Genomic DNA, 22205 nt, shown 5'->3' on the forward strand with positions numbered 1-22205 from the left:
CAGACTTTCTGCATCCTCCACGCAATTCGCTTTCCCAGTCATCTTTGTGTCATCCACAAACTTTGTTACCCTACACTCGGTCCCCTCCTCCAGATCGTCTATGTATATGGTAAACAGTTGAGGCCCCAGCACCGATCCCTGCAGCATGCCACTAGTCACCAACTGCCAACCAGAAAAGCACCCATTTATTCCAACTCTCTGCTTCCTGTTAGATAGCCAATCCTCAATCCACGCTAACACTTTACCCTCAACTCCGTGTACCTTAATCTTCTGCAGAAACCTCTTGTGAGGCACCTTATTGAACACCTTCTGGAAATCTAAAAACACCACATCTACCGGTTCCCCTCTGTCAACTACACTCGTTACATCTTCTTAAAAATCCAGTAAATTCGTCAAGCACGACTTTCCCTTCATGAATCCATGCTGCGTCTGCTTGATCGAACCATTTTTTTCCAGGTGTCCTGCTATTTCTTCTTTAATGATGGATTCCAGCAATTTCCCAACTACGGACGTTAAGCTAACCGGCCTGTAGTTACCCTCCTTTTGTCTACCTCCTTTTTTAAACAGTGGCGCCACATTAGCTGTTTTCCAATCAGCCAGCACTTCCCCAGAGTCCAGTGAATTTTGATAAATTACAACCAACGCATCTGCTATTACTTCTGCCACTTCTTTCGGTACCCTGGGATGCATTCCACCTGGGCCCGGGGACTTGTCTACCTTTAGTCCCATTAGCCTACCAAGCACTACCTCTTTAGTAATAGTAATCATTTTAAGGACCTCACTCCCTACAGTCCTGGCACTGCCCAAGGGGCAAACTGACTGCCCACTGGGCAGTGACAAGGGGGCAGGCCCATTGTGAGGGGCGATCGATGGGGGAGAGATGGAGGAGGGCGATCAGGGCGGTGTGTTGCATGGTGGGGAGGAAGCCAGCGATCGGGAGCCTGGCAATGGGGGAACCAGTGCATATGTGCCGATCTCTGCACTGATAGATCAGTGCGTGCGCAGTGGCCCGCTCAGCACTTTGCTGCCGGCCCCTCAGGTGGGGATTGGCCCCACCCACCCTTTTTCAGAATGAATCACACTGAGGCTCTCTGTGTGAGCTGGCACAGTGTGTCAGAGATTCATTCTGGTAAGTACGCCCAAAATACGCATGGGAAATACTTCTATTTTTCCACCCGTTGGGCGCTTAGTTTTGTTTTGGGAGAATGCCGGCCTGTGTGTCCTCGCACATGGAATATTAGAAGGCTTGAGAGAAGCAACAAAAGGATTAAAGATTTAAGTGCTAATGCAGGAAGACCAAGTAAGAAAAAAGCTCTGTGTCATTTTAAAAGAAGGTTTTTGTTCTGATCAGAGAAGGGTGAGATTCCAGGCAGTATCTGGTATATTTGAAGAGAGTTATGCTTTGCTGTACCGCTGGAGCAATTTGAAAGAAAGAAATACATCAAGTCAGCAGTCTCCAGGAGTACTCGGAAGTCAGCAAAAAATATATACTGAGTTGCTAGTACCTGTGAGAGGAATGATGGGTCACTTAGGATCCACAGGCCCTTTCAGTGAAGAAATGCATCCCTGTGCAGATCATTTTCAGTACTTTCTACAAGCAAATAAAACTGTAAACAAATTGCTCATGCCAGTTTTTCTCAGTACAATAAGAAGTGAAACATTTAATTTGCTCTGGAACTTTGTTCATCCAGCAAAACCAGGAACCAAAATTTACGATGACTTGACAAGATCCTTAAAGAACATGACTTTCCAAAGCTATTGATCATCACAAAAGAATCAAGTGGAAGGCGAAAGCATTGCTCAGTTTGTGACAACCTTAAAAAGACTGGCAACATTGTGAGTTTGAGTCATTAGAGATTCTCTTTGAAGTTGTCTAGTTTGTGGTCTCCAAAATGAGGCTATCCAAAGAAGATTGATTGCTGAATATGCTTTGATTTTACAGAACAGTAGAAATCATAGTAGTGTCAATGGCACTGGCTGCCAAAGAAGTTTTACAATTTGGTACAGGAATGAAAATCCACAAGTTGGGAACTGACCATAAAAAGTCAAAACAGCAGCAAACATGTCTCGAATGTGCCAAAATGGACCATTCTGCGAGTGAATGCTAGAGCAAGGATTGTCAATGCAAGGAGTGTGGCAAAATGGGTCACATTGTAAAATCTTGTTGGACTAGACCAACTTTGCTGGAGAAGAATCTGAGTACCTTCAAGAAGAACTTGCAATCTACAAAAATAATTTACAACATGGAAGAAAAGAATTATGACTGTGAAAACGAGAATGTTCGGAAATATGATGAAGAGCTTGAACTGAGCATCTTATCTATACAGGGTGAATCATATAAATTCTGGGTGATTTTCGAAATTAAGTGGACAACCTATTAGGATGGAGTTTATACTGGTGCTGCTGTATCTTTAATGCTTGAGACCATATCCCAGCAAATCTGAAGCATCTTCCTTTACAATCAGCTGATATGATTCTAAGGAGATACATTGAAGAGCTCATGCAGTTAAGGTTACTTCGTGGTCTGTGTAGAGTTGAGTGGACAAGCAGCAGAGCTGCCTCTCCATGTGGTCCATGGTAATTTTCCAGCTCTATCTGGGAGATTATGACTGGAGAAGATAAAGCTCAACTGGAGTGCTGTCAACAGATTAGTCGATGCCAAAACAGACCTACAGCACCTTCTGGATAAATATTCTAATTCGAAGAGGCACTTAGCTCAATGAAGGGAGTTTGTGAAACTCCAGATGAAGCCTACTAGTCAACCAAAAAGTCTCAAAGCAAGAGCAGTGCCATATGCAATTTGTCCCAAGGTCGAATAAGAATTAGGATGACTTGTTGACACTGGTGTGTTAGAGCCGGTTACAATGAGTGACTGGACTGCCCCCATCGTACCTGTCATGAAACCAGATGGTTCAGTTGGTATTTGAGGTGATTTTAAAACAATCAAAAATCCAGTGTTGTGTGCTGATCAATATCCATTTCCTTTAATTGAAGATTTGTTTGCTGGATTATCAGGTGTGCAGAAATTCAGCAAGACTGATCTTTCACAAGCATATTCACAGATGAATGTTGCTGTTCAAAATGACTCAATGAATCCAATAATGTCGAAGACGATGAAGTTGATGGTTGAAAACGCTTTGATTGTGGTTAAAGATGCCTTTGTGTAATTAATTCACTCAATAAACATTGCTACTTTAGTTTTATAAGGAATTACTGGTGTTATGTTTTTTTTCACATTTCAAAATGCGACCACCTGGCTGTTCACGTTTTATGCTCACTGCGTAAGTCGACCTCTGTTTTTAGAAGGATTTTTGAAGGCTTCAAAGGTCGGAGTTTATGCCATGATCTACGGTAATTCTTTTTAAAAAATAGCCTCCTATCAAATGCTATTATGCTAACATGGCTATTTGGCAGGAAGCAAGGAATTCTACTGACTGGAAGCAACAGTGGGGGGAAATTCCTGATGAAATTTTGGAAATTATTTTGATTTTGTTTACCATTTCCATTCGAATGCTACCAACACTTTTTTTTAAAAACTTGTTTTCAGATCACTTTGGAATTGGATCGAATGGAAATGAGCATGGAATCTGTAAGTTCGCATTCTGCTGTAGTCTTGACCCAAAACAATCGATTGTTCCTAAAATGCATTAAGCAATTCGGTTACAAAGGAAGAAGGATTTGACACTTTTTTTTTTCTCCCCTCAAGTTTCCCAAAAGGTTGCAAGAAAAAGACTTGCTAGATCACAAAAAGGAAAAAGAAGAAAATTTGCTCTTAGAAATGGTAATGTCTGCTGAAATGTTTGTACCTTTCTGAATGAGAGCTTATGCTGTTTCATGTTAACTGCATTTGTATCTTTGCTTCTTTTTGTATGCTATTCAGTTTACAGGAGTAAACATGTTCTGTTAAGGCTGAAATTGAATGTGTACCTGACCTGCAAATCATAGAATCCCTACAGTGCAGAAGAAAGTCATTCGGCCCATCGAGTCTGCACCAACCACAATCCCACCCAGGCCCTATCCGCATAACCCCATGCATTTACCCTAGCTTGTCCCCCTGGCACTAAGGGACAATTTAGAATGGCCAATCCACATAACCCACACATCTTTGGACTATGGGAGGAAACTGGAGCACCCAGAGGAAACCCATGCAGACATGGGGAGAATGTGCAAACTCCACACAGTGACCCAAGCAGGGAATCAAATTGATTTCAGTCATTTGGTCTCTGTTCTGTTGAACAATGTTTTTAATATGTAACTTTGGGATAGTTATTTTTAGCACACTCAGACTCAGCAGAATATGTGTTTAAGTTTATTTAATAGTGTCACAGGTAGGCTTACGTTAACATTGCAATGAAGTTACTGTGAAAATCCCCTAGTCGCTGCACTCTGGCGTCTGTTCGGCTACACTGAGGGAGAATTTAGCATGGCCAATGCACTTAATCAGCACGTCCTTTGGACTGTGGGAGGAAACCAGAGCACCCGGAGGAAGTCCATGAAGACATGGGGAAGACGTTCAGACTCCGCACAGACAGACCCAAGCTGGGAATCGAACCCGATTCCCTGGCGTTGTGAGGCAGTGGCTTAAGAGTTTAGTGCTGATGTGAAAATTCAGCGAGAGGCGGTAAAATGAAGATGTTTGGAAACATCAAGTGCTTCAATACTGTTTCCCTCTTAAAATCAGCTTTGTATAGGCTTTGGGATAACAGCCCTGATTAAACCCATGGTCATAAACCTGAGATGCACCATTAGCCATGTAAAAACAGCTTCTTGTCCTTTGTCACCATTTTTTGGGAGCTTTCTATATTTGCTATTAAACTTGCCATTGGCTGGAGCACTGGTCCCATCCCAACCTGCTGCCAAAGGGCTGCTTCCATGAGTCTAAAATGGCACCGACTACTGAGGAGCCCTGGAGGTCGAATAGAAAATCTCAGTCATCCTCCTTTCATCGGTCTCAGTAAAGTCTTAAGCCGTGTTGGGTACCTATCACATACAGGCGGGTAGGTCCACTCCAACCACTCACCTCGGTGACAGATGGCCTCTGAGAAGAATCGGAGGACCATCTTGCTGGCTGTTGGGGCTATTTTTAGTGTCCACCTGCTTCTGTTTTAGCGGGGGCTGAAAATCCAGCCAATTGAGTCTATAGTGCAGAACTTATTCAGCCCAATTGATGAGTGCCAGCATTTACGCTCCATGCTAACCTCCCTTCACCCTTTTTATCTAACTGTATCTGCATATCCTTCTATTCCTTCCTCCCTCACGTGAATTATTAGCGTCCCCTTAAATACATCTTTGCTATTGGCTTTAATTACAACTGTGGCACCAGGTTCCATATTTTTATCACTCTCTGGGATTCGTTAATCGGCTTTGATCGGCTCTGACACTGGGAATTAACCATTACAAATATGGGAGCCTCATTCTTTCAGGTTTTGAATTTTCAGGAAGATGTGAAAAACTTCATTTTTTTCCCTCCCAATCCAATATTTATTTTCCTCTTAATCCTCTTGACTTCCCGTAACCTGTCCACCATTTTCCTGCACTATCCCTGGTATCCCTTATCTCAGTACCCAAAAATCTATCAAGCTCTGTCTTGAATATATTCTATGACAAAGCATCCAGAAAACTCTGGGGTAGGAATTTCTAAATATTCACAACTCTTGTGAAGAAATGTATGCTCATCTCAGCCCTAAATAGCTGTTCATTAGGAGTTTGCACATTCTCCTCGTGTCTGTGTGGGTTTTCTCCGGGTGCTCCGGTTTCCTCCCACAGTCCAAAGATGTGCGGGTTAGGTTGATTGGCCATGCTAAAAAAAAAAATTGCCCCTTAGAGTCCTGAGATGTGTAGGTTAGAGGGATTAGCGGGTAAATATATAGGGATATGGGGGTAGGGTCTGGGTGGGATTGTGGTTGGTGCAGACTCGATGGGCCGAATGGCCGCCTCCTGCATTGTAGGGTTTCGATGATTCTATGATTCTTTGACTCCATGTTCTCGATTCCCAGTCAGGAGAAAAAAAAGTCTCAGTTTCTGTCAATCTTCGTAAGAATTTTATGCTTCAATTAGATCACCTCTCATTCTTCTTATCTCCATGAAATATAAGGCTCAATTTTTCTCCACAGGACAATTCCCTCATGCCAGGAACTAGTCTTGTGAATCTGTGTTACACATCCTGTAAGGTGAATATGTCCTTCCTTGGGTAAAGATACCAAAACAGCGCACACTGTTAAAAACTTACTCCTGAATCAACCAGTCCTAACTAAAGTTTATTTATTAGTCACAAGTAGGCTTACATTAACACTGCAATTAAGTTACCGTGAAAATCCCCGAGTCGCCACACTCTGGTACCTGTTCAGGTACACTGAGGGAGAATTTAATATGGCCAATGCACATAACCAGCATGTCTTTCAGAGGAAACCGGAGCACCCAGAGGAAACCAACGCAGGCATGTGGAGAATGTGCAAACACCCCACAGACAGTGACCCAAGCCGGGAATCGAACCTGGGTCCCTGGCGCTGTGATCACATTCATGGAAAATTTAGTAGAAAACTAGTGAGGTATAACATTCACACCATTGTTTCATTTCAATGGACCCACCAAATATTAAGCTGATCTTTCTCTACACCTGAGCTATGACTGTAACATTATATTCTGCACCCTCTCCTTTCCTTTTCCCCTATTTACTCTATGAACGGTATGTTTTGGCTGTATAGCATACAAGAAACAATACTTTTCACTGTATCCCAATACACGTGACAATAATAAATCAAATCAATGCTGAGACCATTCCTCAGAACCAAGCTCCCCTGCGGAGAAGCAACCTTTCTCTGATGACAAAATCTGGATTTGCACATTTAACTGTGCACGTGCAGACTCCAGAAGTTGCTGTCAAATTTCCTCCATAGTTGAGTATTGATTGCCTTGCCATTATTTTCAATGTGAGCCCTTAGCCAATAAATCCGGAAGGCTAATTGGGGAAACTAACTGAGAAATAACTAAGAGTAAATGACCGAAGCTCTTACTGTTGGGACAGAGTTGTAGAACTCCACAAGGATCTGCCTCGTCAGGAGAGAGCAGTTTTCCAAGGTTAAATAATAGAACTGGGTGCTATGTAGTGTTGTTTGATTACTTTGGATGTGTGCGATTAATATTACAAAATATTTTTTTTGATGGTGTAGAAGATAGATTAGGAATGGCTTTAATGTCCTTCTCATGAGAGAATTTCTATTCTTGTGTACAAATTTTTTCTGCATATTTTCTTTATACTCTTATGAATTTCAAAGTTGTACTGATATTTCAATTAACAGGAAGACATGGAAAAACGGGGCGAAAGCAAGTTATTGAATGAAAAGAAATTACGTGAGTTTTTTTTGCTCTAATTTGATCCAAACATTTTGCTGCTGAACACAATATTATCATGCAAAAATTATATTCTGTGACTAATCCACCTCTTGACTCCCAATAACCTGTTCACCATTTACCAGTTGCAAGTGAGGAGTGTGATGGAGTACTTTCTACTTAGATGAGTGCAATTCTAACACTCCAAGCTCCCCATGTAGATCAAAACAGCCTGCTTGATCTGCATCCCATTCACCACGTCAAATGTTCACTTCCCTCACCGCCACAACAGTGACAGCTGTGCATGCCACCTATGCAACACGCCAAGGCTCCTTAGACAACGCTGTCCAAACCTGTGACATCTGTCACCTCGAAGGACAAGACCAGCAGACGCATGGGAACACCATCACCCACAAGTTCCCTTCCAAGTTACACGCCATCCTGACTTGGGACTATGTCACCATTCCTTCTGTGGTTGGGTCAAAATCTTGAACATTCCCTTCATTAACAGCACTGTGGGTGTACCTACACCCACAGGGACTACAGCGGTTCAAGAAGGCAGCTAGCCACCACCTTCTCAAGGGCACTTAGAGATGTATAACAAATGCTGGCCTTTTCAATGAGGCTTCAGATCCCAGGAACAAATAGAAAATAGCACTTTAATCACTTCAGTTGATTGTCATTTTCTGAGTTAGTTTTGCTATGTTTTAGAGCAGCTTTGCTCTTGCTAAACAGTATAGGTAAATTCTACACATATTATTAAAATCATTCTGTGGAGAAAGCAGGCAAGACAGAAGAAAGAAAGGCTTCACTTCATATGCTGGATGGCACTTCCCAATCAGCGAGTGATATCCATCATTAATCTTAACCAAGCTCCAGCTCTCATTACTATAGCTGTTAAAATCACTCAGAATTTGATATCCTTTATTTGTAGTACGAGATGTGCATTAATGTTAAGGAAATCTCACCGTGATTGAGTACGTAACACAAATGAGTTACTCTTCAGATTCTTGGGGAATGTTTTTTTATTATTGAAGATTATAAAACTGAAGTCACAAAATGTACTGCATCACCAAAAAAAATCTTAATTTGCAGTGTTCCCAAAAGTACGAGAGTCTATTTCTGCTGTAATTTGTAACATCCCCCATGCTTACGTTAAATTATTCCATTTTGATTTTCATTTTCTTTGCCAGTTTCATCTTTTAACAAAGACGGCAAGAAGAAGACTAAATTAGGCCGTAGTCGTTCACTTGGTGGCCGAGTAGCTCCGCCAAAGATCACCACCGATAAATCTGCAATGTAAGTAAGGTGAAATAAGGGAAAACCTTAAATCAACGCAGGCATGTGGAGAATGTGCAAACTCCACACAGACAGTGATCCAAGCCAGGAATCGAACCTGGGTCCCTGGCGCTGTGATCACATTCGTGGAAAATTTAGTAGAGATTATAAACCTCATGGTCAGTTGCAATATCAACCCCAGTAATACTATTTCGATTTGGGGAAAATCAGATTTCCCAATCTAACCATTAGCGCCACCTAGTCCTCAAAAGTAAAAATTGTATCCAGTGGACAAAAATAGACAAAATATTTATCAGTGTAAATATAAATGTCTTTGTTGATTAATTTATCTACAAAAAGGTTTCTGGTTGGTTATGAGGAGAGATTGGGGAAACTGGGGTTGTTCTCCTTGGAAAGACGGAGGATGAGGGGAGACTTAATAGAGGTGTATAAAATTATGAAAGGCATAGATAGGGTGAACGGTGGGAAGCTTTTCCCCGGGTCGGTGGTGACGTTCACGAGGGGTCATAGGTTCAAGGTGAAGGGGGGGAGGTTTAACACAGATATCAGAAGGACATATTTTACACAGAGGGTCGTGGGGGCCTGGAATGGGTTGCCGGGCAAGGTGGTGGAGGCGGACACACTGGGAACGTTTAAGACTTATCTAGACAGCTATATGAACGGAGTGGGAATGGAGGGATACAAAAGAGTGGTCTAGTTTGGACCAGGGAGCGGCGCGGGCTAATTGTTCTTTGTTTCTCGTTTCAAGGCTTCATTCTATGATCATCTTGCTGGTGCCAGTACAGAGCGAGACTGCGGATAGTTGGGAACCTGTCTCGGGGGCAGGGAATTCATATGGTGTTCGTGGAAGTGGAAATGAATAGGGTTGGGAAGCATTTTCCGATCAGGGCCAGTGTGATCTCCTGGACTCGTTTCGATCGCCTCAGGGGGTCGGAGAGGAATTTCCCAGATTTTTTTTTCCCCATATTGGCCCTGGGGTTTTCACTCTGGGTTTTCACCTCTCCCTGGAGATCACATGGTCTGGAATGGGGGGGTAGGGGTGAGTTAATAGGTTGTGATGAACAAAGCATCATAGCTGTGAGGGACAGCTCGGGGATAGGATATTAGTATGTAGATAGGCTGGAAAATTGGGCGGGGATCCTGGATTCAGGATTCAATCCTGGACCGGGGAGCGGCGCGGGCTTGGAGGGCCGAAGGGCCTGTTCCTGTGCTGTATTGTTCTTTGTTCTTGTTCTTTGGTTTAATTTGGGGAGCTTTAATCCACCGCATAGTCAGTTGTGGTGATGGGTTTATTTGTGGCTCCTGTTATTATTTCTGCTGATTGCATTACAATTTTTAATCTGATTATTCATTTGACCTTGTGCCCTGGTAATTTGCAATGGGTAATAAGTAGTCTCAGCAAGGTGCTAGTTTGACTTGGTGAATGAAATGTACATACAATATGTAGGGAAGCACAATTCAAGAATCCAGGCTGTAAGGGCAGGTTCTCAAACTGCGGGCAGTATTATCAACAAAAGTATTTTTATATTTTATATAAATACAGTGCATGACATGTAAATGATGCTAGCACTGATATGACAGCTGCTTTGTGACCATACTTGAGTCTTTATGCAGATTGCTTTGGTACCCAGAAAATCATCTAGAACTATTCTCATGTGCACAGTGATTCACCTTGCTTCTGCCCTGGTGAAAACACAGACAAGTAATGGCAAACTGATTATTTGGTTTTGGTTGTTAGGCTGATGATTTAGAATGTTAGTTTTATAATTTACTTATCTCGCCTAAAACTTCAAACATCATGGATCAGAACTTAAATAGTTTCACTGTTATATTTGTATTATGTGCAAATCAGACAGCAATTTTCAGGCAAGTACAATTGAGTGCAAAAGTATGGAATTGTACGTATACGTGAAGTGCCACTCTGCTGCAATCTGTATGCAAATAGCATCTCTCCTTCTGGCCTCCCATTCATACTTGTTGAACAGTTGTTATGATCCCGAACAAGATCTCCAGTTTTCCTACGATATGGTGAGGAGGAGTTAGCTGGTTCCTATTTTTTTTTTTCAGCCCCCTTGGTTGGTTGTAACAAAGGTTTGTTAAAAAGTATTTCCCCATGAATATCTTTTCCCACTCCAAATTTTTTTTTAACCAGGTTTTCTTGAGCCAAGGAAAGAGCTTATTAGTCACCAAAGGGAAGGAAACACACACACTTTCAGCAGTTAGAGTGATTTCTAGCCCCATTTCTATGCAGTTCATCAAATTATTTTAATTCTAATGCAAGTTAAAACATTTCACATTCTTAACTACATAATGCAATGTTTATCTTCTAGGAAACTTACTTCAGCAGCATCTAATTCTCAAATTTCTACAAAAAATGCGCTACTGTCTTTTGGTAAGTAGACAATTCACCACATTCATTGAGTGTCTTTAAGACAGAGGTAGATAGGTTCTTGATCAATAAGGGGATCACGGATTATGGAGAAAAGGCAGGGGAATGGGAATGAGAAAAATATCAGCCATGATTGGCTGAGCAGACTCGATGAGCCGAGCGGTCTAATTCTGCCCCTATGTCTGATGGTCTCAAAACCAGAAAATCCCGTCTGAGGTCAACGGACCTTTGCATGGCCCGCCCCCTGCCTGTTACAATTCCCATGGCCGATGGGACAGGAAAATTACCCTCTGCGTTGAAGAATAAATTCCTGGCATGGACTCAATGGGCCAAATGGATGCCTGCTGTGTCGTAATGACTCTGTATTCTGCATTAAAAAGTTCATATAAATGGAAGCAGATTAATAAGCAGGATTTGGTAATTGTGAAAATGTTATTATTGACTTAAAGGATATCCATGAATACTGGGAATAATGAGCATAAGCAATAATGGACAGGGTGGCATGAACAAGTTGGGCCAAAGGGCTTGTTTTCAAGCTGGGTAAACCTCTACGACTCAATGACCTGCTTATGTAATGTACCAACAAAGGACTTCAATGAATGTGGCATATTTTATCGTTGTCTTGTGAGCGGCATGGTGGTACAGTGGTTAGCACTGCTGCCTCACAGCGCCAGGGACCCAAGTTTGATTCCCAGCCTTGGGTCACTGTCTGTGTGGAGTCTGCATGTTCTCCCCGTGTCTGCATGGGTTTCCTCCGGATGCTCCGGTTTCCTCTCACAGTCCGGAAGATGTGCTGGTTGGGTGCATTGGCCATGCTAAATTCTCCCTCAGTGTACCCGAACAAGCGCCGTAGTGTGGCGACTAGGGGATTTTCACAGCAACTTCATTGCAGTGTTAATGTAAGCCTATTTGTGACAGTAATAAATACATTTTAAACTATAAAAAAACAGCTAATTTGCATGCAAACAGAATCAAACAAATAGCTAATGACCAGTTAATTTGTTTTCATGGTCTAATTCTTTGAGGTGAAGATATTCAGCATTGGAGTGTTTGGTCGGGTTCCAGTGGCTATGTAGGTGACTGCTAAGACTGATCTGCGCCTGGAAGGTTCGGCTGCAAATTGGACAGGATTCTGCAGGCGATTGTGTTTTGGACAAGTCGCTGACTCGGGCTTTCCTCTCCTTAGGTTTTTCTCACTTGCTTTTAAAGGAGACGCACTGTATCTTATTTAAGTTGCTTCAGGTGCAGCGATCCTGGGTGAACTTCTCCCAGGACTCGAGGTTGACATCAAAACTCCTGAGTGAATCCTTCAGATTGTCCTTGCAGCACTTCCTTTGAGAACGCATCCCGGACTCAAGCTCACGAAAGAAGATTTGCTTTAGTAAGCAATTGTCAGGTATTCTAGCAGTATGACCAGCCCAACTCAGTGTGACTGTCTCAATATGGTTTGGATGTTTGCTTTGCCAGCAGGGGGACACCTCAGTGTCTGGTATTTTGTTCTACCATCTGACCTTCACGAGCTCCTGAAGGCAACTCTTAGAAATGGTTCTTGGCATGACTGCTGCTGCACAATACAAGCCTCAGATGCATAGAGCAGGAATATTGTTCCGTAGACTTGCAGTTTGGTAGGCAGAATTACACCTCTTCTCCCAGGCTGATATTTGAAATCTGCCAAAGGCTGCACTTGCTTTGGCAATTCTTGCATACATCTCTCAATTGATAGAGACAGCTAGAGAGAGTGTACTTCTGGGCTAAGTGAATGCATCCACTGCTAACAGGCTCTACTCATGAACTGAAATATTGGGCTCCAGGTTGGCATTTCCTGGGGCAGGCTGGCACCTTGCTCCCATATTGCTTCATGCTGATCGGAAGGCTGCATGTGTCACATGCATTCGAGAACAAGTCCGTGTTACATTTTCTGTCCAGCTCTGAACTGGCAGCTAATGCACAGTCATTGGCAAGCAGAAGATCACAACTACGCCTTTGGAAACCTTGATCTTTGTCTCATATAACGGAAGATCGAGCAGCTTCCTATCCATGTGATATTTTTATGCCAGGACCACCATCATGGAACGCATTGGAGAACGTGATGGAGAAAATTGGACTGAAAAGGGTTGGCACTACCACACAACCCTGTTTAGTTGCATTAGTCATGATGTGGAGATGCCGGCGTTGGACTGGGGTAAATACAGTAAGAGTTTTAACAACACCAGGTTAATGTCCAACAGGTTTATTTGGTAGCAAATGCCATTAGCTTTCGGAGCGCTGCTCCTTCGTCAGATGGAGTGGAAATCCACTCCATCTGACGAAGGAGCAGCGCTCCGAAAGCTAATGGCATTTGCTACCAAATAAACCTGTTGGACTTTAACCTGGTGTTGTTAAAACTCTTACTGTAGTTGCATTAGTGACAGGGAAGGCGCACCGTCGTGCAGGATACTAGTGAACATGCCGTCATAGAGCAAAGCATTCTGATGAATTTCTCAGGGCAGCTGAATTTCTCCATTACATCCCACAGGCCCTCACCGCTGATTGTGTCAAAGGCCTTGGTCAGGTCAACAAAAGTAGTGCAGCAGCCCATGTTCTGTCCTTGGCATTTCTCATAATGTTTTCTAACTGTCTACCAGTGGTACTTTGACCTTTTATGAAACTGCACTGTGTCTCTGGCAGCAAATCCTGGTCGACATGTCATTTAAGCAGTTCAGACTTCTGGCAAAGGTTTTGTCAGCAATGGAGAGATAAAAATCCTCAACGTTTGTCACAAGATTGACAAATTGCTTTCCACTTGGAGCTATGTTTGCAGGATGGCTCCTTGCTTCTACAAATACTAAAGGAGTTCAGTCAGATTCTTGACCATGTATTGATTTCTGACCTTGTAGACCTCTGCTAGAATGGCATCAGTTGCTGGAGCTTTGTTGTTGGTCAGTCATTTGATAGATTTCATCATTTCTGCCAGTATGTGAGGGTCATCAAGAAAACAAGTTGAACAGTTTGAGTGAAGGGTGTTGGCCCGGATCCCAGCAAAACTCTGTTCTTTTTAAACAATCCTCTGGTACCTTCCGGATCCTTCTGCACTGGTCGATGAGGTCTCATCTTAACAACACAGCAGCACTTTGATTCATATTGGACAAAAGTGCCAATTTAGATTATGTCTCTAATTTTAAATCCATGATCTTCACCCTCACCTCTGTGTTAAATTAATATTTGAAAATGTTTGTAAAAAGCGACTCTCGGAAATGAGAACTGCAAATGTATTCTCTTTGGTTGGGCCGATGAGTTATATTTAAGATGGCCAACAATTATACAAATGCTCCAAAAACACCCAGCAGATTCATTACAGAAAGATTTTGTCAATTTATTTTAGAATTGCATTCTGTCTTGATATTCTTGTATGCTTGATATTCATAATTGGTAGTTTCATAAAATTACCAACAAGACATTGCGCCATTTTTTAAAAAAAGCCTATGCTAACAGTTATGTAAATATGTGTGGTAATGTGTTCTCCTACTCTTTAGATGGGACACTTCAGAGTCATTCTTCAAGTTCTGGTGGGTCCTCCAATCTGCCAACTTGTTCTTCTCGTTTTTATTCAGCTAACTCCAATGAACAAAAAACAAACGGGGGTAAAGATACTCTTCCAAAGAAGTTTAACTTGTAAGTCCATGCATGCATGTTTATCCCTCCAATTGCTTGGTTAAGATTCCTTTTAAAAAATGCTTTCATTTCCTTTCTGAAGGCACCGCAGCTTGATTTTTAAGGCTCCGCAAATGTCAGTTGTCCTGTGCTATCTGCCCCAATATGGTCATTCTTCACTTAACTGTGTAAGACCTGGGCAGAATCTTGTGCCCTCCCCTCTGTTCTTATATTGGAATTCAGAAGAATGAGGGGAGATCTTATAGAAACATATTAGATTATGAAGGGAATAGATAAGATAGAAGCAGGGAAGTTGTTTATACTGGCAGGTGAAACTAGAACTAGGCGGCATGGCCTCAAAATATGGGGGAGCAGATTTAGGATTGAGTTGAGGAGGAACTTCTTCACACAAAGGGTTGTGAATCTGCAGAATTCCCTACCCGTGAAGCAATTGAGGCGACCTCATTGAATGTTTTTAAGGCAAGGATAGATAAATTTTTGAACAGTAAAGGAATTAAGGGTTATGGTGAGTGGACGGCTAAGTGGAGCTGAGTCCATGAAAAGATCAGCCGTGATCCTATTGAATGGCGGAGCAGGCTCGAGGGGCCAGATGGCCTATTCCTGCTCCTAGTTCTTATGTTCTTGTGTTCTAATGGGCTTGGTGGGGGAGCATTTCAACAGCTTCCTGCTTCCATGGATAGCCTTCCTGTCCCACCTCAGTTGAGTCTGTCATGTGGATAAATAATGCCCACTTAAGAGCCTCATCCTGCCGCTGCTGATATTCACTCAGTGGTGGGCAGGGGGCCACCAAACGTGATGTGTACTACAACCAATCTCTGGCATGTTAGCTCGTGGGCTTCAGGAAACTGAGACTACCGGCACGAGATTCCACCCCTGCTGTGCCAATTATCCATTGAATGTTTAAGTCAAGCTAAACTTTATTTTCACTTTCTACTAGAGATTAGTGCATAACCATCTGAAAGCCGATCTTCGTCTTTGGTTAGCAGCTGAATAGCAAGATCCAATATGATGCCCAGGCATCAAATTGAGACTGGTTAGCCTAGATTTCCTAATCCGACTGCCCATCCCATCTCATTTGTTTAACACACATCTCCAAACTGCCAAAATTTCCATCTGCCTCTGAGATGCTATATTGCCTGAACTAGCCTGGTCCAAAGAATTTATTTAATTTGATCGCATTTTTGTTTCAATTAACGAGGCCTGTGCTTGGTGCCCCTTTTTATTTTGGGGCTCCCTTTGATCAGCGTTCAGAGATAAATCATCAGAACCTGACAAACAACCTTCCTTTCAGCATGCCAAGAGTGCAGATGGCGAGGGACCCATTGGTGACTGTACATTTGTTTGTCTCTCCCACGCTGAACAATTTAACCTAACAGAACGGGCCTGTGGGAAATATCAGGAGCTGAGGTTCCTGCACAGTGCGTTCCCAGCTGCTTATTGCCTTGGCCCTGTATAGTACTATTGAAAAATTGCTTGGCGGGGTGCAGAGGTGTGGGGCTGGCAGTGGTGGCAGAAAGCCTACGTCATGTTTGTATGGCTTAATGTCACATTGTCATCATGACACAAGGAGAGTCGTGCTTTTTATATAGACTTGGGAGGATAATCTAATGTAAACAATGTAGGTTCCTTTTTAAAAAGAAACTGGCAATATTTCTCTGCTCTTTTTATTGTATCAGAACAAATTCTGTGGAATAATATTGATAATTTGTTTAAACGAATGATCTTTACTTTTTTTTTTATAAAGGAAAAACAGAAAATCAAACCCTTAACAATATGGAAAGAAATGTTGCACTCCATGGATAGACATTTCATGAAGCGTATCAGTGACTTCCTTAAAACCAAGTTTCAGTAAGTGTCTCGTGATTTTGCAAGCTGTGAGGAAATAGACATACTTGCCTGACTACCTAGTCTTGAAGAGGAAGCACTCCGATTTGAAGCCAAGACTCTTGTTTGTGGTTTCACTCAAGTAACTTATTCACACATTTTATTTTTCACGTCAGCTGTTATTTGAATATTACTGCATATATCCTTGTTTGCTATACAGTGATTGAAATTCATTAAAGAAAGCATTACAGAGCTTTCAGCAGCTATTACCGCAAATACCTCCAAGGACCCTGATGGGTATGCACAAAGAAGTTTGCAAAATGTAAATTTGCCTCGGCGCCCTTGAGTTCTCGCTTGCAAGATAATGGACTGTAAAGAGTTTGGCGTAATGATGTAACCACGTTCCCATGCATGTTTGGGGATGCGTTTTTGCTGTGGGTGACTGCTGGAAACAGACTAGGTTGTTTGTGGATTTTGAACATCGCTCGTTCATCTATAATGACCAAAAGGGTGACCACAAAACCTTTTGTAAAGTCGCGTTGTAAATGATTACATTTCCGTGTTCCCAAAACTTTTTACTTTTGCTTAATTTCAAGCACAAGTCAAGTTTTTAATTTCTCCCTCTGAACAATGGCAAACTACCATGTTCAAATTTCAGGAAAGGTGCCAAACTGTAACTTGTGATGAAATGCAAATCCAAGTTTAAAATGATAGAAATTTAGCACAAGCCATTGAACTAAGAAACAAGTTTTCAATTGCATTCGCAGCAAGCCCAGGTATACTGAAGAAGTGGAACAGTACAGTTTAATCTCATCCATGTTCATTGATTAATTTCACTAATCTAAACTAACCTTATATTTTGAGCAAAGTAGTACTTTGATATTTTGGTTAAAGGGACCTTTTGTATTGGTTTTACAGGACATGTTTTATTCTAAATTATGAAGCAGAGCTCCAAGTAAAATGTTGATATTGTCAACTGCGGTGTCTATTATATATGGTGTTTTGAAACTGCACAGCAGACATTTGCACTGTAATTAGCAATAGGGTAACCTTCATCCACAGCCAAAGGCAGTACTTGATCTTAGACTTTGTAACAGTCTGTTTTAGATGCCGGCCCTGTCAAATTGTTCTTTCATCCAAGACCACATGATTTAATAAATTAGCTATTTTGTGATCCTTGAAGCAAATCGGGAGGTTCTGGGGACCAATTTCACCAACTCCAGGCACGATCATATTCCAGCTTGCAGACGTGGAAACACTTCATTTTCAAGGGATTGCTGGCAGACTGAAATCCTTCACTTAACCCATTTTTATAACAATCGAATAAATCAGAAGGTCAAAAAATCCATGAATTGAGATCTGCTGAATAGCACCAGAGAAAACTCCTTTTAGCAATATAGCTGTGTCAAATATTAAAGCAGCATTCCTTCAGAAAATGGGATGCTGCACACTAAAATTTACTCATTTCGAACAATTCTGGATGAATATTTAAATGCATCAACTTACTTTGCAACTTCTATGTTTCTGATTAAATATGCATCGCAGCGGTGGATGTTCTCACCCTCTTGCAGCAAGTTTGCCATTTTGAGTGCATTTTGGCATAAGCTGATACTATACAGTCATGTCTCCCGTATATCTGTGCGGCCAAGTGTGGGGTGTATTGTTGGCCAACATGCCACCATGGGTGCCCAAGTGAATATAATGTAAAACCGCCTCTTTGAGTTATTCACACTCTTGCTGGCATTGGTTGTGTCATTTTGCTCTTTCAGTGTTGGTGTGATGAAAATATCAGCATGGCGCCCGTACTGAAGATTGTGTATAATAATTAAATGGCATTGAGCATCCTATATCTGTGCCCTGCATTGACTTCAGAAAATTTCAAGAGACCTGTAGCTGTCATTTTGGTGTTTATTTTAATGGTAGTACAAGATGTACTGGCTTGTTAAGACTGAATGTAACACATTACTTTTAAAAAAAACTGAAGTGCTTCTATTTATATTGCTCTGAAAGATAGTCTTTTTTAAAATGAAGCTTTGCATACTGTATACTATAGAAACTGCAAACACTATATGATGTCATGCAGGATATCAGTATTATCAATTGTTGCCCTGTGTTCTCAGTATATTTTGTGATGACTGTATGTACATTTTACATATTTGGTTCTGTCTTCTCATGTTGCAACCTGACAGCAATTTGAAATAATTTCTGGTAACCAGAGATTTATTATAAATTTTCAATGTTGAGTTGAGCTTCTCATTGTAAAATCTTTCACGTACAATATGTTGTATTATTTCTGCAATTATTTTCAGATCTAAGTATTCTACTTCCTCCATTTGATTTAACTTCCCACTTCATTTTTATTCCACCGGTAAGACTTTCTAATAAGAGATGCTTTCTTGTAAGAGCAGGTGTTATCCTCTCGTTTTGCCATATATTGTAAATAACCATGTATAATTGCACAATAATTACATTGTAAGCATGTAAAAGATATGCAAATGTATTGTTTTTTAATAAGATAAAATGAAATTAATTATTTTGATGTTTATTTTGTTTAGCATGTCCCATGATTCTTTTTAAAGCTAATTTTGCATAAATTCTTTTGTCACATATCTACTGTACTGTCTTGCTGCAGGAATATTTATAAACAGTGTTATGGATTAGATGTGCATTCTGGTGTAAATATGGCCTTAATCAGATTGAGCTATGCAGTCTAAAAACCTGGCTTTGTGAAAAACTTTAAACAGGTCATGTCAACTCAAGTTCTGTTACAGTTGTATGTTACATATTCTTATAAATTATAAACGCTAAATAGAAATTCAGCAATGCTGTTGGTTTTTGTTATCTCCCATAAAATCGTAGCAGGCACCTCACTGACGCATTTAACACGGGCTCTCCTTTAGCATTGAATCATAGAATCTGACAGTGCAGAAGGAAGCCATTCGGCCCATCGAGTCTGCACCGACCACAATCCCATCCAGGCCCTATCCCCACAATCCCATGCATTTACCCGAGCTAGTCCCCCTGACACTAAGGAGCAACTTAGTATGGTCAATTCACCTAACCCGCACATCTTTGGACTGAGAGAGAGGAAACCAGAGCACCTGGCAGAAACCCACGCAGACACAGGGAGAATGTGCAAACTCCAGACAGACAGTGACCCAAGCCTGGAATTGAACCCGGGTCCCTGGCATGTGAGGCAGCAGTGCTAACCACTGTGGCACCATGCCACCCAATTTATTATGAAGAAAATGTTCTCAATTATGGTCTGATTGTTTAAGAACATTAAACTTTGCACGAGGAAAGACAATTGAGCGCATTATACTTGAAAGAGTTCTGGCTAGAATCAGAAGCATGTACAAATGAGACCAAGAGCTGTTTCATGATTTAAATGTTCAGTTTCATCAGTTTGCAGCTTAACGTTGAGTAGAGCAATGCATCATTGTGTCTAATTTCACATCACCTTCATCATGCGTGCGCTGCCCAAAGGCAGATCCTTGGTGCATTGTCTGCAGATGTTTCATTGTACGTGACTTTCTTGGCAGTTTTTGTCTGGTGGTTTGCACATTGGCTTCCACTCTCGGTCAGGATGCAGGTCCCGAATGTACCTCAGCTAGACTGGGAATGAAACTACACGGTTGCCATAATTCTGAGCCACACACTAGCCATCTATCTAACTGAGCTAATTGCTCCCTCCCGCCACTACAAATATTTTCAAATTGGGAGAGAAGAAACAAAGCTCATATTTATCTGAACTTTAATGCTGCAGAGATGGGTTCTTGACAACAAATCAGTGAGTTGTAGCCAGGATTTGTTTTATATAAACACCTTGACAAGAGACTTGTCTCATTTTCTAGTTGCAATAACGCCATCTCTTTTAGCCTGAAAGTTGCAACAATTTCTCTACAAATGGTTACCAATGAATTTCCAAGATGGCCAACAGCAAGTTATATTCTGTTGTTCTCATATATGCCAGATATCACTTGGACAAATTCAATTCAGCTGCAATGTAGAAAGAGACTGAGATATAGATGTTGAAATTAAGTTAAATCAAACAGCATGTCTGGATATCCTGATCTTGCGCTAACATTCTTGTTGAACCATTTATACATTTATCATCATGTAACTGTACTTGGAAGAACGATTGCCTTATAGCTTGTATTAACCACCTGCTTATTTATTATCCTGTCCAATTATTCTTGGGAACTAAGCAGTCAGATGCCTCTGCATTTCCTCATCAGTAAATGGGTTCAAACCCAAGTAAGCCGAGAAGTTTGTGGGTGCAGTAATTAAATGTTAATGGAACAATTGTTTAAAGTTTTGCGCTTCACAAAGCATGTACATTAATCTCTGCTTCTCATGTAATGAGCGAGTTATCTAATGAGATGGGTGAAATATTTAGTGGTGGGCATCCTGGCAGGCTAGGCAACTAAATCTGACGTGATGGCACAAGTCAGTTTTCCGCCGGTGGGAAATTAGTTTGGAATTTTGTTCTCCCAACTTTGCTGGCAGGTTAAAGGCAGGTTTCCCACTGATCTTTGGGAACCATTTTTGCATTCATCTGCATCTAATGAATGCTCATTAAAAGGCCAGCTCACTGAAATTGCATTCTCCCTCCAAATTTAGCACGTTGCCAGCAGATAATTGGAACAACCTGTTTAATAAGGGATGTACACCCGGCGAGCTTCAGTTCATCAATGACTTTGAACTACAAAGATGACTCTTTTGCCTGATAGCGCTGCTGTGAGATTTTAAGTGCTTCTGTCGCAAGCTGCACCAAAGCTGGAGACTGGAGGCAAGACTGGTGGGGAGATGGAGACAGGACTGGGGGAAAGGGGGTAGAGAGAAGACAGACATAGGTCTGGGGGGATGGGAAGGGGGAGAGAGAGGAACAGAGCAGAATAGTGAAATATCATAAGAGTTATAAGGCTGTCCAAAGAGGAGTCAGTGACTGTCCTTGGGCTGAGGCCATGCTGTTGGGGGCATATTGCACAGATGGTGCAGGCGATGTTAGGGGGATCTGCATGGCACACATGTCTTGGTCCCAGTTTTGCATGGGGGAAAGGCCACTCTGGGTTGTGCACAGCATAGGGTGCAGGGTGTGGTCAATCATCTATGGATTTGGGGGGTTAGACCTGGTGCAGTAAAATCCTGCCATTCTTTGGAGTTATGATCCCGCAAAATTTTGCAAAGGGCAAAATCATGAGCGACGGACGTACTTCACAATGGGAGTCAATTAGGTAGGTTTCAGCCATCCCAAAATTTGACTTGTATAAAGGAACAGAGGCAATAAATTTAATGGAAATTTACTGGAGAAATTGTTTAACAAAGCAATAAAATAAGAATGTAAAACAATTACAGCACACTACACTACTGTACGAGTGTAGATAGAGGGAGTGGGTGAAGTGGCTGATGTTGATGTGGATGAAAAGAACAATGTTATTCTTCATTGTTTCGCTTTTTGCCTTTCATTTTTATGTTCTCAATAAGGAACAATAAGCAGTGTCAATCACTCTACAAAGGCAATGCTTATTTCTGTATTTCTACTATAGATGCCTGTTTTTCAAATCTTCAGCTGATCTTATGAGGTCTGCCATCATTTTAATGAGTCGTTCTTCCTGCTCCTGTTTAAATTCATTTCATAGAACCCATACAATGCAGAAGGAAGCCACTTAGTCCATCGAGCTTGCACCCATAACAATCCCACCCAGGCCCT

The 22205-nt window shown here is 41.6% G+C and overlaps 1 protein-coding gene across 1 annotated transcript in view; it reads left to right on the forward strand.

Moving 5' to 3' along the window:
* Positions 1–19304, forward strand: part of ppp4r4 (protein phosphatase 4, regulatory subunit 4) — a 72175-nt gene extending 52871 nt beyond the window's left edge. Inside the window, exons 15-21 of the mRNA XM_078234289.1 lie at positions 3548–3589; positions 3707–3781; positions 7299–7350; positions 8523–8628; positions 10959–11020; positions 14530–14668; positions 16413–19304. Of these exons, the coding sequence (XP_078090415.1) occupies positions 3548–3589; positions 3707–3781; positions 7299–7350; positions 8523–8628; positions 10959–11020; positions 14530–14668; positions 16413–16437 (501 nt within the window). The 3' untranslated portion in view covers positions 16438–19304. The remainder of the gene's footprint in view (positions 1–3547; positions 3590–3706; positions 3782–7298; positions 7351–8522; positions 8629–10958; positions 11021–14529; positions 14669–16412) is intronic.
* The last annotated feature ends 2901 nt before the right edge of the window (positions 19305–22205 follow it).

This window comes from Mustelus asterias, chromosome 18, assembly GCF_964213995.1.
Source record: "Mustelus asterias chromosome 18, sMusAst1.hap1.1, whole genome shotgun sequence".
Classification (NCBI taxonomy): Eukaryota; Metazoa; Chordata; class Chondrichthyes; order Carcharhiniformes; family Triakidae; genus Mustelus; species Mustelus asterias.